Source organism: Phoxinus phoxinus (assembly GCF_949152265.1).
Source record: "Phoxinus phoxinus genome assembly, chromosome: 10".
In the NCBI taxonomy this organism is placed as follows: domain Eukaryota; kingdom Metazoa; phylum Chordata; class Actinopteri; order Cypriniformes; family Leuciscidae; genus Phoxinus; species Phoxinus phoxinus.
The window spans coordinates 8,940,351-8,954,520 of record NC_136885.1 but is presented as its reverse complement, the minus strand read 5'-3'; the positions used below and the strand labels follow the sequence as shown (position 1 = coordinate 8,954,520).

The 14,170-nt window shown below is 41.0% G+C and overlaps 1 protein-coding gene across 2 annotated transcripts in view; it reads left to right on the top strand.

Annotated features, from left to right (window-relative positions):
* The window catches only part of cdkal1 (CDK5 regulatory subunit associated protein 1-like 1), a 410,090-nt gene that overhangs the window by 333,449 nt on the left and 62,471 nt on the right, over window positions 1-14,170 (top strand). For both annotated transcript variants that reach the window (XM_079627099.1, XM_079627100.1), the window contains one exon: window positions 8,636-8,816. In XM_079627099.1, coding sequence (XP_079483225.1) covers window positions 8,636-8,816 — 181 coding nt within the window. The remainder of the gene's footprint in view (window positions 1-8,635; window positions 8,817-14,170) is intronic.

Here is a 14,170-nt window from a genome sequence, read left to right as displayed (position 1 = left end):
ACATATAATGCACAATCGAAATGAGTCGATTTTATGTGTGCAAGCCCTGTATTGTGGGGCTGTGCTTGTGTGTACGAATGGGCACTGGGTCGTGGGCATACAGTTACACACATTACATCATCGGCCGTGGCCGGGACACCGTGTAGCACAGAGAGTACTGTCTATCAGAACCGACTGACCGTGCATTCGTTTCGTTTTTACAGAAACCACGGGACATGCAGTGTGTAGTGATTGTGGGCACTGAAAAGCGGGCACGTTCACTAACTTACATGTGATGCACAACCGACATGAGTCGATTTTATGTGTGCAAGCCCTGTATTGTGTAGGGCTGTGCTTGTGTGTACGAATGGGCACTAGGTCGTGGGCATTACGGATACACACATTACACCATCGGCCGTGGCCGGGACACCAGAAAATACATTTTCAGATTTACCTGGGGCGTCGTGAAAACGGCGTCTGTGTGCAGGCAAACGAGCATTGATGCCGATTTGGTGACTGCAAAATACACTGGCATGGTCGCGTATGTTGGGACTGTGCGAGCGAGACATTTTAGTGAAATCCGGCCGCGGCGGGATTTTAACACTGTAGCTTTCCTCGAAGCAGAAGTGCGCATCCTGGCTGAAAACGGGGCTTTCCGGGACTCCGCGATTTCTTCGTGAATTCAGGAAGAAAAAGGCGCGGGTCGTGAGGACGGTAACGTACGTTCCTCTGCAGAAAAGCAGCCATCCAGCCGGCAAGCGCATCGATGCTGGTCTTTCTCCGTCGACGCTCACGAGCGGCGGGGGAGGGGAGATCCTCGGAGCTCGCCCATCCCTCGCTACCCGAAGCGAGGAGAGAATAGCAGTCGTCCTCCACAGACGCGGCTTCCCCCTCGTCCATGACGGACGCGGCGGCACACAGCGGCCCTTGTCCGTCGGTCAGAGAGTCCAGCGAAGCGGGCGGAGAAGCTGGCGGCAGCAGCGGCGAGCACCTCGTGGTGGAGGGAGGTTCCGGGCTCCGCTGAGCACGGCGCTTTTCACGGCGCGGCACTACAGCGGGCGGAAAGATGCAGCTTCAGTAAAGAACGCCAGGCGAGTCCGCAGAGTCACCGTAGGCATCAAATCACAGTGATGGCAGCCGCCATCGACGAGAGCTGAAGCTGCGTGATCATACCCAGGCAGGAAACACAAGCACGTGGTCCCCGTCGCTGAGCGGGGCTCTACACGAGCCACAGGAGGTGCGAGGCATCTTGAAAAAGACGCTCGACTCTTTTAGTGGTGAAAAACTGTGTGACGCGACGGCGAACACACACACAAAACACACACACATAATGTAAAGGATATTCCACGCCGGAGAAGCGCAGCAGGGAACGGCGGCTGAAGGCGGCGATGACCAGCGGCTTCAGGTAAGAGGCGCGTCCTGCTGAGGTGCTTGTTCCAAACGGCTGTGGCGGCTCGAATCCAATCCAACGATGCGTGCAGCTTCGTGAATTTAGAAAAATCAGTGTGTTAGACAGCTATGCTCGTATTTATAGGCCTAGGCCACGCCTGTTTGGGCGGGAGGTGACGCAGAAGGGCGCGAAGCGTCCTCATTGGTCAGCGTCTCTGGCCTCGCATAGGCTGTGCTTTTCTGGCAGAGCAGCCAATGGGTGAGCTGTATTGCTCCGCCTAGGTTGTATGCTTCAGAAAAGCGTTTTACAATATTACAAAATTAAGGATTAATTTTAGGCTTCAATCTCGACAAAGAAATATCTTTCCCGTAGCGTTCTTTCGACGCAGTACGAGAGAACTCTACGTAAGAGAACTGTGTACTGTAGAATGAACATGGAACAGACAGCCAGAAGAAATCCGCTCTTTCTCAGACCTTACTATATGAATGAATATGCATGTTATTATCAGATTAACTTACCCCATAAAATGTTTCAGCTTGTAATAGTGCAGGACAGTGGACCCCAACTTGTTTTACTCTAAGGTCCCCCACCTCTCCAAATCAATACTGCAAGTAATAACATTCTGAATGTGTGGAGACTCAGCGATCTGAAGGCGGGTCGATGTCATCAGTGAACAGTTCCTCTGTCAGAACAAGCAATCATGTCTGTTTGGTGCATTGATGTCCATGTGTACACAAACACCACTGATCATCACAAACTTCTCCAAAACACGCTTTCTCAGTGAGCATCCGTTATAAGACGCTCAAAGTCGAATATTAATTTTGACAACAACGTGAATATATTGAACTGATCATGCAGAAATACGACGGTTATAGTGATCAGTGGGTTGAGAGCGCACACATACATGGTGTGTTTGTGCATTAATAATAAACGACTCGCGCATCCCTAATGTATGACTCCTGTATGTCACTGTAATCGTCTTTACTTTCATCACAATCATCATCCATCTATACTTTATTAGCGACTCTGGTTTTCTTTATCCAACTGAGAAATGTAGTTTGCGTATCCTATGTTCATGAAGCGGTTGGGTGTCTTGAGCCGCCATTCAGTCTGTATTTCACACAGCGCGATCAGAAACTGCATGGGCTGTTCCGAAACAATAACAGAATACATACGAGAGAGGTGCTGCTTTAGGATCAATGAGGCAACTCATAAAGCATTTTCACTGTAGTTTAATGCGACAGAAACTGGTGCTGGTGTTCCTTTGAGCTGTTGACTGGCATGTAGTTAAACCCTGTTTGATTTTCTTCATGTTTAACTGATTAGTTGATGTGGAAGAACATTGTTCAAGAATAACGTTGTGCCGTCACAAGAGGCACTAACTAAAGGATATATATTTTTGCTCTCACTACATCTCACTCTTACATATTCATTCCATTTCCAGAAGACCAAAATGGTATCATTTCTGTGAATACCACATTTCCATTGTTATCTCCATCTCTGAAGAGGCTTTTCAAAAGGCTCACAGTTTGACATGACGTCTGCTTACTGCTACATGTTACCTCCTCCACTCACAGCATTGCCAGTGGGCTCCACGTTTCCACTTCACAGCTTGGCCCGCTCCGCTCTAGCTGGGATGCTGGCGGCCCACAGATGGGTAGCAGGGTCCTCCTATGCTGGATGAATGAGTAAATGTTTACAGTCACAGATTGCCTCGTCTCTTTTTTTCCCTGCTCCTTTTATTTTAGCTGAGTTGTGCCGTTGTTTGCGCCTTCATTTTATCTCGATCACTCTCGTATATCTATTATGTAAATGTACACCTCTGAAAGCAGCCTAACGTCTATAGAAGGGTATTACTCCGCCCCACACTTTCAGAGCCTCTGTAAACAAAGAAATTATAATAATTCACTACAGAGAGTGAATTCCTCTCATAAACCCTTCTAGCCACACACTTGCCAATATAATTCAAAGTTTGACAATATCCAGAAGGTTTTAATTAAATGGATTTAAGCCCCGCTGGGAAACGTTCTGCAGTGATTTTAAGTGCAGGTAGGAATAAAGTGTAAACACCGGAGATGAAAATCAGTGTGATCTAGAGCATGGAGTGTGTTTGTTTGAATGTTGAACTCTGTTGCATGCTCTTAGATGAGCCTTGTCTCATCACACATTACCTGAAGGGAAGTTTCTTGAAGGACCTCTTACGTCTTTTCTGTTCAGTTGAATGTATGAATTTAATGAATCCGACATGTATATCAAGTCCAGTTCCCATGTCCTGGCTCAGTTTAACATGGAGTTCATTAGATTATGAAATAGTACCATCTAGAATCCTCAAGTGCACAGTGGTCCAACTACCCTGTTTGACATTCCTTTCAACCACAACACCCTTAATACATAAACACGACGACGGTACATACTGTTAAGTATATACGTTCAGTGGATAGATTTATTTGTTTGTTTATTTAAAAGGGACAATGCACATCAATTGACATTTTTCTGTTTACACTCAAAATGTAAATGCACCAGAGTTAGCAGAAAAGCAAAATTTTCATCTGTAGTCCCTAGTCCCCAGATATTGGTGTATTTATAAGGATCTTTATGCAGTGTTCTTGAGGAAGCTTCCTTGATCTATTCTTGCAAGACCTGCCAGTGACCCAGGGGAATGAGCACTCCAGCCATGAGGATGAGCTCAACACGTAGCTTCTTCCAGTTTCGTGCCAAACCGTAATTTGATCCACCGCATGAACAGGGGCCAAAAGGTTCTGGTATGAGAGATTGATAGGCTGACAGATGCAGAAGAAACAGTTTTACCCATCCACCAAACCTTGACACCAAAACACACAGTGGGACCTCTCCAAGCTTCATGAAGATCCTATTACTGTCCATTCAGAAGCAGAGCTTGATTGAGTTTCAGGTCTCCTGTTTCTTTTCAATTTATTCAGCTGGAACTTGCTTTGCTCTGTGGCATTTCTGCTTCCTGAGAAATGGGCCATTATTTGTGTACTTAGTTGTTTTGTGTGGCCTTTCGACATTTAGAGGCTTGTTAATGCTCACATACTATCAAACAATGTGCCACTTGTCTCGCTGTGTTGTTTCCAATTAAATGTCCACATTCTCTTTTGGCACCACAGTTCACATCAAATGACCAAACAATCAGGGTCTGCTTGGTTGGTATGTGCCTTTCTGATTGAGTGGCTGATTAACAAACAAGGCCATGTTTGTTTGCCAACATGTGCAAGCTTCTAGGACTGTCATTGTGAAAGCCGTTCCTGTGGTGGCGGCTGTTTATCTTCCTTCAATGCATCTCATTAACTGCTTTGCAACATTTGGTCTTCTGGATCTCCTCCCTGTCAATACCTCTGCCTTTCATGTCAGTGTTTTGTAGTTCAGATCTGGGGCGTTCGCTGGACTGTACTGTTCGGGGGACGGGAGCTGTCACCAACTGTGACCGTGACCATGGGAGTGATGCTTTCTAATAAGCCCAAACATGGAATGAACCACAATCATGTTCGACAAGCCAACAAAGCATCAAAGGGCCTCCATCTGCCAGCACACACAGGGCAACTATTGTCGGACGATAGATGCAAAAAGGGGCTGCTTGCTTCAGAGAGAATCCAATTCTGTCATTTGCTTTCTTCTTTTCTTTAGTTTGTTTTTCTCCATAGAAGGATGGAAAGGCTGAAGAGCTGGGAAACATAATGGATTTAGAGAAAAGCAGTCCATTCCACTGGCTCTCTAGTGCTCTCTAATGTTTTTCTCAACGATCTCTGATGAGCTATCAAGGCTTCTTAAATTTGAAAGATAAGGATTCCTGATGTGTCTGGTTCTTCTAATGCACTTCTACTTTGTCTTTGTGTCCTCCTGAGATGTTCAGGTCAATTGTGTCCTGAACTAACAGGTTGATTTTATAAGGAAGGACGCTGTGCACTGGTTTCAGTAGTGAAACTAGACCCATTTGATCAGAACCAAATTGACCAAATGCCTGAGTGGTCTCATATTAGGAAGAGTGTCTAGCCAAAAAATCCTGTTCAATTTGAAATTAACTTGTTAGTTCCATCTCTCTTTGCACACTATTTTATGATGGCATGGAACGACATGGGTGTCAACAGATATAATTTCTTCATGAGGCTTTTGTGTCCTTTTTGGAGATTTCTATAAAACTACTCTTCCTTTTAGTGTGCCATGGAAGACAGGAACTGATGAGACAGGATAAAACCAGGCCTAGCCTTTACTAGTCTCAGGACATTACACATTTTAACAGATTAAGGCATATTCGAGTGCATAACAATGTTCAGTGTAAGAATGTAAAATTATTGATTTTGATGGCATTTGATTGTTCTGAGTTCTCAGGTGAATATCCTCTTTGTGAAGGAATGATGTCAATGTTTTTTCAACATGATCCTTTGTCTTCCATCATGATATTGGCTGTGAAGTAGTTTGTTTGCTGTTTGTTGTTGCTGATGGCAGAGCTTAAGGAGCTTGAAATTAAACCACCTCCGGATGGCTTCTTTGACTGCGTACACACTGCAGCTAAATTTGGTTGTCAATTAACCTTTTAATGCTTAATCCTGCTCTACACACATAGTTCAGTAATTTACGGAAGTGACAACTGCATTCTACAACCGAATTAACTCCTGAAAATTGCATTTACAAAAATTCTGCGCAATGTGTGCGGAACCGAACTGATAAACTATTTGTTTATGATGTAGGCTACAACGAGATATGAAAAATTACAGACGAGAGATACATCTCTGATGCACATTAAAAAAAGTATTTTAACGTGCATCAGATATGGATCTCTCGTCTGTGCGGTTCAAGAAATCGCAGAGAAAGTGGTACAAGCCTTGATTTATTTGTGTTGCTAGATCTTGTAAGCAAATCAGTGAACAAGCCCATAAAAAATCTAACAAATGGAAATTTATTTATTTTATTTATCCTTTATTTTACCAGGATAGTCCAATTGAGATATAAAATCTTTTTCCAGGGAGTCCTGGACAAAATTGCTGCACAAAAAGTTTAACATAAGCAACATACAAACATAAAACTAAAAATCTTACATCAAATTTTACCCAGCACTCCTAAAATGACAGAACAAAAGCTACTTTACAAAACATGCACAGGTTTCCTTTAAATTGGTCCATAAGAGATTTTTAAAAACTTTTAAAGTGGGCAGTTGTTCTAACACTTATACTCTGCAGCTCATTCCATAACCAGGGAGCATATAAAGAGAAGGAAGTTTTACCAAGCTCCGAACGTACCCTAGGAACCTTTAAAAGAAGTTTAGCACTAGATCTAGTGCTATAATTACAGGTGTAAGAAGATAAAAGATGACATGTATAAATTGGTATTTTGTCTAACAATGCCTTAACAATAACCATCAATGTGTATTTTTCTCCTTTGAAACAAAGAAGTCCATCCTACCAATTCATACAAGGTACAATAATGAGTGCGTGAAGCACTCTTCACAAAGTGTAAGGCAGCATGGTATACACAATCTAACTTTTTTTTAGTAAAGATGAACTTGCATGCATATAAATCACATCGCCATAATCCAACACTGAGAGGAAAAAACGCATGATTCTCTTTCTTGCTTCAAAAGGAAAAACATTTTTTAAACGGAAAAAGGAAACCCAGTTTTGGTCTAAGCTTTTTGTAAGAGATTTTCAATATTTACATTAAAAACCCAGTTTTTCATCCAGCCATATGCCTATGTATTTAAAACAATTTACTCTTTCTATGCAGTCCCCTTCTAAAGTTAAAATAGGGTGATCTGTGTGAAAAGCATATAATTCGGGGTTTTTTTCATGTTTAAAACCAAATTTAAATTTGACAAAGACCGTTGCAAAGACCGAAAATAATCTCGCAGAAGCTCAATGGCTTGGTTCAAAGAATGTGCTACTGTGTAAGTGATTGTGTCATCAGCATATAGATGAATTCTAGCTGGGGTTATCCCACAACCTAGGTCATTGATGCAAATAGAAAATAAGATTGGTGCTAAAACAGAACCATGTGGGACACCTTTTTTAATTGTTTGTTCTGCTGAAATAAAATTTTCAACTGAGACACACTTAAGTTCATTCTGATAAGTAATTAAGCCATTTTAGAGCTGTTTCAGTAAAACCCACACAACTAAGTCTCTGCAACAGAAGTTTATGATCTATAGAATCAAATAGTTTGGAGAGATCTACAAATAAAGCTGCACAATGGTTTCCTATCCAAACATTTAATAATATCATTTGTGACCCGCATGGCTGCATTTTTTTTATGCTGAAAATATTTTATTATAAGTTTATTATAAATGTATTTATTATAAAACTAAATATTATAAAAAAACGTATTATAAGCACTTTTCACAAACTTAAAATGATCTGAACTCTTCCTGTTCAGGGTTTATGCATTTAATTGGCTTGATGAATGCCATTCATGTTTTCCAAAAGTTGACGCATGTGAACACGTCCAGTACAGACTACATAAGACTTCCTGTCCACCAAGCAACTCGCTCGGAAGGCAGCTTCCAAGTTGTTTTGTTTCCTGTTGGTTAAAAGATCAATGATAAGAGAATGCATGCACAAAGAAATCAATGAACCAATTTCTTTGCAGAGGTCCTAATTTAATCAGAGTGGAAGTCAGTAGTCGATGGTTATTGAAGCTGCTAATAAGGTTCTTGAGACCTGTGTGAGAACACACACACACAATCACATTCACTCGCTACATTGACTGCATTTTGTTGCATGGACAATTTGCACACCGGTTCGAGAGCTCCAAGTTGATGCTGTAAAGATTGTTCCCACTTTTGTGGTAAAATGTTTTTATTTAACACTTCTCATGTTTATTTCATCATTCATTACACTGTTATTAGACAATGAGTTGGTCTGTGTCTGTACCGGTGAATATTGATTAAAAAGGGAAGAATTGCCTTTGTGGTTTTTTTTACATCTTTTGAATATCATGCTTTAAATTATATTAGACAATGTTTTTATTCAGAATTTACATTAATGGACATTTTATCCTGGGAAATTATTAGAATTTTTATCAAATATAAAGATTTTAAATTATTTTTAGTAAGTACAATGTAACTTTGTCATCTTAAAATAAATTATAACTATTTATTGTTATTATTATTTTTATTTTTGTAGAGATAATATTGTTAAATTATTGTATACAATTAATTAAAATGTTATTGTTATTATGATTATATAAAAATTATATTACTTCTGAGTTTGCCATGAGTATAGCCCCTGATGCGTTACTTGTGTCCGACTCCTGTAGGGTTCCAGGCATCACTATTGCCACTGACATCATCTGCGGCTTCCCAGGTGAGACGGATGAGGACTTTGAGCAGACAATGGAACTCGTGAGGCAGTACTGCTTTCCCAGCCTCTTTATCAACCAGTTCTACCCACGACCTGGAACTCCAGCGGCCAAGATGGAACAGATTCCAGCACACATGGTGAGATGATAACAAGTGTACCTACTCATGCTCAGTTTTGTTTATTATGAAAGTAAATGTAAGAGAACAGATCTGCACCAATAAAATAAATAAAAACTCATGATTATACTCGTTGCATACTAAACTCTAAACTCATGATCCTAAAAAAGTCCTTTATTTAAAAGTTTTACTTATAAATAAAACATGATCAGTACATTTAATTAATCAATAAATGAAAGCAATTGATCAAGTATTGTTCAAGAGTGCTCCTAATCCTTCATTATTATAAATCAAATTCGATATGCAAAACACCTTTAGCTGAACACAACTCTTTTTACCTTACTCATATTTTATTTCTTCTTCAGAAGATTCAATGTGAGGCTCTTACGAGAATACGTGTGTAGTGTCTTCATGTACATCTCATACTGATGCTCTGTTGCATCTCTCTTTCCCACTTGTTCACTCGCTCACTGGTTCACTTATTTAATTAGGGACCAAGCCCCAAGGGGGTGGAGGCCCTATTGTTTTCTTGTTGTTATCATCTTGGACACATACAAGAACGGATTTGAATGGAACTCGGTACACATATAGATCTCATCAATCTGAACCACGCACTGTATATCATTAGCTCTGCCCAACAGGAAGTCGGCTATTTAGGGTTGTTTGAAAAACACTTGAAGCATAAGACCAAAACATTGAGGATGCTTAATTGCAAGTGGATTTTTGATATCTCTAACAGTTTGGCTGTGGCGTTGTAATTTATGGCGAGCAAAAACATGTTCAATGACGTTGCACACAGTTTGAAAATGTAGGGCACAAGCTTAGAGTAAATAGACCGTTAACATTCGTTGGTGTGGACGCAAATATAGTTATAGTTATCTTTGTAGTTATCGTTCTTGGTGTGAGCAGCCCTTAATAGTGAAATGCAGCATATTTAAGAGCGTGTGAATTTCCAATGGCTTTTTAGGCTATTGTCATTTGTTGATGACTGGCTGAGTTTTTGCTGAAGATGTAATATCAAATCCGATTGCCCATAATAGATTGCTGAGGATTAAGTATGGCCTGTTTCTGGACTAACATACAATATGCAGCACTGGTTATAGTACCAGGACCCATAGTCAATCACCCTACCTGTTAACAAATGTTTCCAGACAACAGGTAAATGTGAATCTTCCTGTCGATTACTCTTCATTATGTAATGCAGCTGTTGGAAGACGTCTCCCAGATGTGATGGCCTTATGGCGTTTCTCAGCGATTAGAACCCAATGAAACAATTAAACTGACTAATGAAGCTCAAACTATTAGAGGAAGAGTGTCTTCACACATGGGGATTCCTGTAGGTTTTTCTATCCACACTTGAACAGTTTAGCTGCCTTCGTCGATTTAGTGCAGCAAAACCTGTCAGATGTAAAGAACTCTTCTATTGTTTTTTGAGTCTCAGTTGTTGGTGTGGCTCTCGTTATTATCAGCACATTCTCAGTGTTAATGTGTGCTCCCGTAAAAATGGCTGTCTCCTGGACTCGTTCCTGAAGTCAGTGTTTTCACTCTCCTTTTTTTTACTTGCTGATGTGTAACTACTGTATCTCTATGATGTTTCTGCTCTCACCACAGAGATCATCTTTCATCTAACGTCCTGCATGTTTCTTTTATAAAAGCTTCTTCATATGTCATTCCTTTTGTTGCCTCTTCCTCTGAGGTGATCGCACACTGCCTCTCCAGCACGGATCGATCCATCCCACGTTACAGGTACCTTCAGTAATGTAAAACATCAGCGATCCGAGGAACTGAATGGTGATTAACCCTAATGAAAATGAGATTGAGATCACACCAATACGTTTGATTCCTATATTATTTTTTTTGCACTGTGTATTTATCAGAGGTAATAAAGATCATGTTTGCAAGCAGTGGCCCAATCTGGTCTTCTGTGTCAGATTGATCTTGCTGATATTAAAGATTGTGATAGATTGTAGATGGGGTTCCTAACTATGCATATGACTCATTACTCATGTTGTGGGTCAGAACAGTTGTTCTGATAGCATGTTTGATTAGATTGGAACGTGTGTGCCACTAGCGGAGTTATTCATGCTTTTCTTTGCTCTAGTATGTAGGGAAAGATTTCATCATGACAGCAGGGTCAATGCTGCTGTAGCTGCGGGAGCATGGAGGTTGGATGGAGGGTCTTGTGGGATCTCCCGGACCCACCTGGTGCACCTGCTACATCCGCACAGGGGCGTCCCTCTACCAGACCCATCAGAGATAGTCGGCTCTGGCAGGATGGCGCATTAATAACACTTCCAGATGTCTGCCTGGGACCGAACGATCTGGGTCGAGTTTGCTAGGAGCCACGGGATGGATGGCACTTTGGTTTCTTAGCACGTTTATCTCATAGTTGAGGTCCAGCCGCCACAGCGTGATGAATGGCTTGGTCAGAGTAATGGATTGCTTCGTGTTATCAGCATCGAATGGTCGCTCAGGCCGAGGAGATCTGGCATGCAGGCAGAGCTGGAAAAACTGGGAGCCTCCAGAACAGCATAATTACTCCCACATGAGGGAAGGGTTAGTGGAGATAAATTGGAATGATCTCTTGGAATGTTGCTCTTACTAGCTGGACAGGTGTTTACCTTGACAGCTCGTCTGCCTTGGCGGCTCGTCCGTAACCAGGGGAAATTAAGGCAGCATCCTAGAGTCAAAGTTAGAGGGATTTGGATTCAAAGCTTCTGCCAGTTTTTCTGAGCATTCTTGCGCAGGGATCAGTATGGAATACCCAGCACATGTGAAAACAAATTCATCTTAAAACAAAGACAGATGGGCAAGGCCTGGAGCGACCAATGTCAGCTTTATGGGGAAAACTGGAGCAAAACAACAACTAAACTGGTGTCGCTTAGACAAAACAGACTCCTCATTTCCAAATCGTTTAGCCATTTTTCAGTCACCGTAAAGAAACATCTCCTCCAGAGCTACAGCTTGCTTGTTATCTTTCCCGTCCATCATCTCAGACTCTATTGTAAGCCGTTTCTGGCTTGTCTCAGATGGGCTGATGTGGGTGAAGCAGCAGATCTTGAGGTCTTATGCGATCTATGAGACTGACTGTGAATGGAAGTTGTGATGGTGCACAGACCGTGTCATCACTGCACTTCCTGTAGAGGAGAGAATCTTGGCCTCTTTGTTCACCGAATTCAACACCACATGTACACCGCATGTTTCAATGCTTGTCAAGTGTATTGTTCAGATGTTTCTCATCTTGTAATTATTGCTATATTCACAATGGAATATTAATGTACTGCTCACTGCACACACTGAGTACTGCCTATAGTGTTTACAACTCCTACACTGGCTATTCAAATTTTTGGGAAAATAATTTGATATAATAAGGATGCATTCAATTGATCAGAAGTGACAGTAAATATATTTATAATGTTACAAAATGATATTATAATTATATTATATTTCAATTAAATGCTGTTCTTTTGACCTTTGTTCATAAAATAATCTTGAAAAAATGTACCACGGTTTCCACAAATATATGAAGCATCACTGCATCATTTAATTTACATTTTTAAATATATATATATTCACATAGAAAAGTTATTTTAAATTGTAATAATTTTTCACAATTTTACTGTTTTTGTCTAATAAATGCAGCCTTGGTGAGTAGAAGTGACTTCTTTCACTAAAAACATCTTACCATCCCCAGACTTTTGAACGGTAGTGTAGAACAGTAGTGATGAACATTTCAAACAGCAGTTTGCTACATTATCACAAAACGTTATTCTGTAGGTCGACCTGTAGAGCATGATGCTAGCAACACCATGCTCAACAAGTCATATGTTCAACACATGTATAAACAAAATTGAGAAATGTATTATGAATGCAATGTAAGTCACTTACTTTGCATTGCGTGACGTAATTTGCATTTATTCCGCAGCAGTAGTGGTTATCATCATTGAAATATAAATGGTTACTTTAAATTTTAAAGTAATGTTAAAAAGTTAAAAGTCAGAGTTAGTATTATTTAATTGTCATCACACAAGAAATAGAAGTTAATTTTAAGTGCATTGTATTGTGGATAGTGTTCCTCAATATGTGCTCTGTTGTTCATTATTGTAGCTTTCCTGTAGCTCAAACAGTAGTATTGGCAGAGTATTGGCGTTTGCGACCAACAGCAAAAACTGATAAGAATGTAAATGTGTACCTCAAAATGCAATGTAAATCGCTTTGGATAAAAGCGTCTGCCCAAATGCATAAATGTAATTTTGGCCATAGCAGTAGGTCATCTGGGTTTTCACTGCACACAGAAAATATACAATATACTGTAGGAGCCAAGAGCAGTATACCAAAGATTCGTCCTGGGATGGCGGATGTGTCCGTTATGTCCACTGCTGTGATGTTTGTTTTCTATGTGAGCAGTGAATCAAGCAGCTGGACAGTTTACGAGGGGCCATCATTCATAGTTGTTGAGGTGTCAGATGCACATTCGTTTTGGATTTATGAATAGCAACATGCTTCTATATTATCGCCATTTGCCTGAGACGCTTTCACACTCTGTGCAAAGTGATATGTTTGCAGTGGTGGAGCGGCTTGTCTTCATACTATTTATAGACACACAATAGCTGATACACAAGGATATTGTGTAATGAGAATGAGTCCTGACTCGGACTGCAGAGCTCATATTCTTCTCAGTTGTCCAACTGCCCTTATGTCACAACCTATCTTTTTTACAACTTCAGTCACTTCTGACAGAAACTTTCCAAGCGCTCTGTGAAGCCGATGTTCTTGAGTCCTTGCAAGGCCACAGCAGAGGAGGAACCTGAGGTGTAGAACTGTATGGAAATGTATCAATTTCCTGCAGTACACCACCACAAGATAAGATTGTCTCATTTAGACCTGCTTGAGTCAAATGTAAACCCATCGAAAACCCTACAGTGACCTTTGTCCATCTTGCCATTGTCCTTCATCTGTGAGGCTGAGCTATGACTTCAAATAAAGGGAAAAATTGGTTCTTTGGCTTATCGAGATGATTTTTCAACTCAGCTTGCTGCTTTGAGGCTTGTGTAATCTCAGGACTGCGGCCCTAACAGGCTGAAATATTGAGTCTCGAGGTCACTCTGGGGTTCATCTTTTTTGATCAAATTTCAGTTACTATTTTTCTACCGAATGAAGATGTGTGATTTGAGAAGTGCGAGTGTATTCTCTGAAGGCCTCCATCTTGGTTATCTGAGATTTCGCTAACCTCTTGCCTCATCTCTCATTCTCTCTCTCTCTCTCTCTCTCTCTCTCTCTCTCTCTCTCTCTCTCTCTCTCTCTCTCTCTCTCTCTCTCTCTCTCTCTCTCTCTCTCTCTCTCTCTCTCTCTCTCTCTCTCTCTCTCTCTCTCTC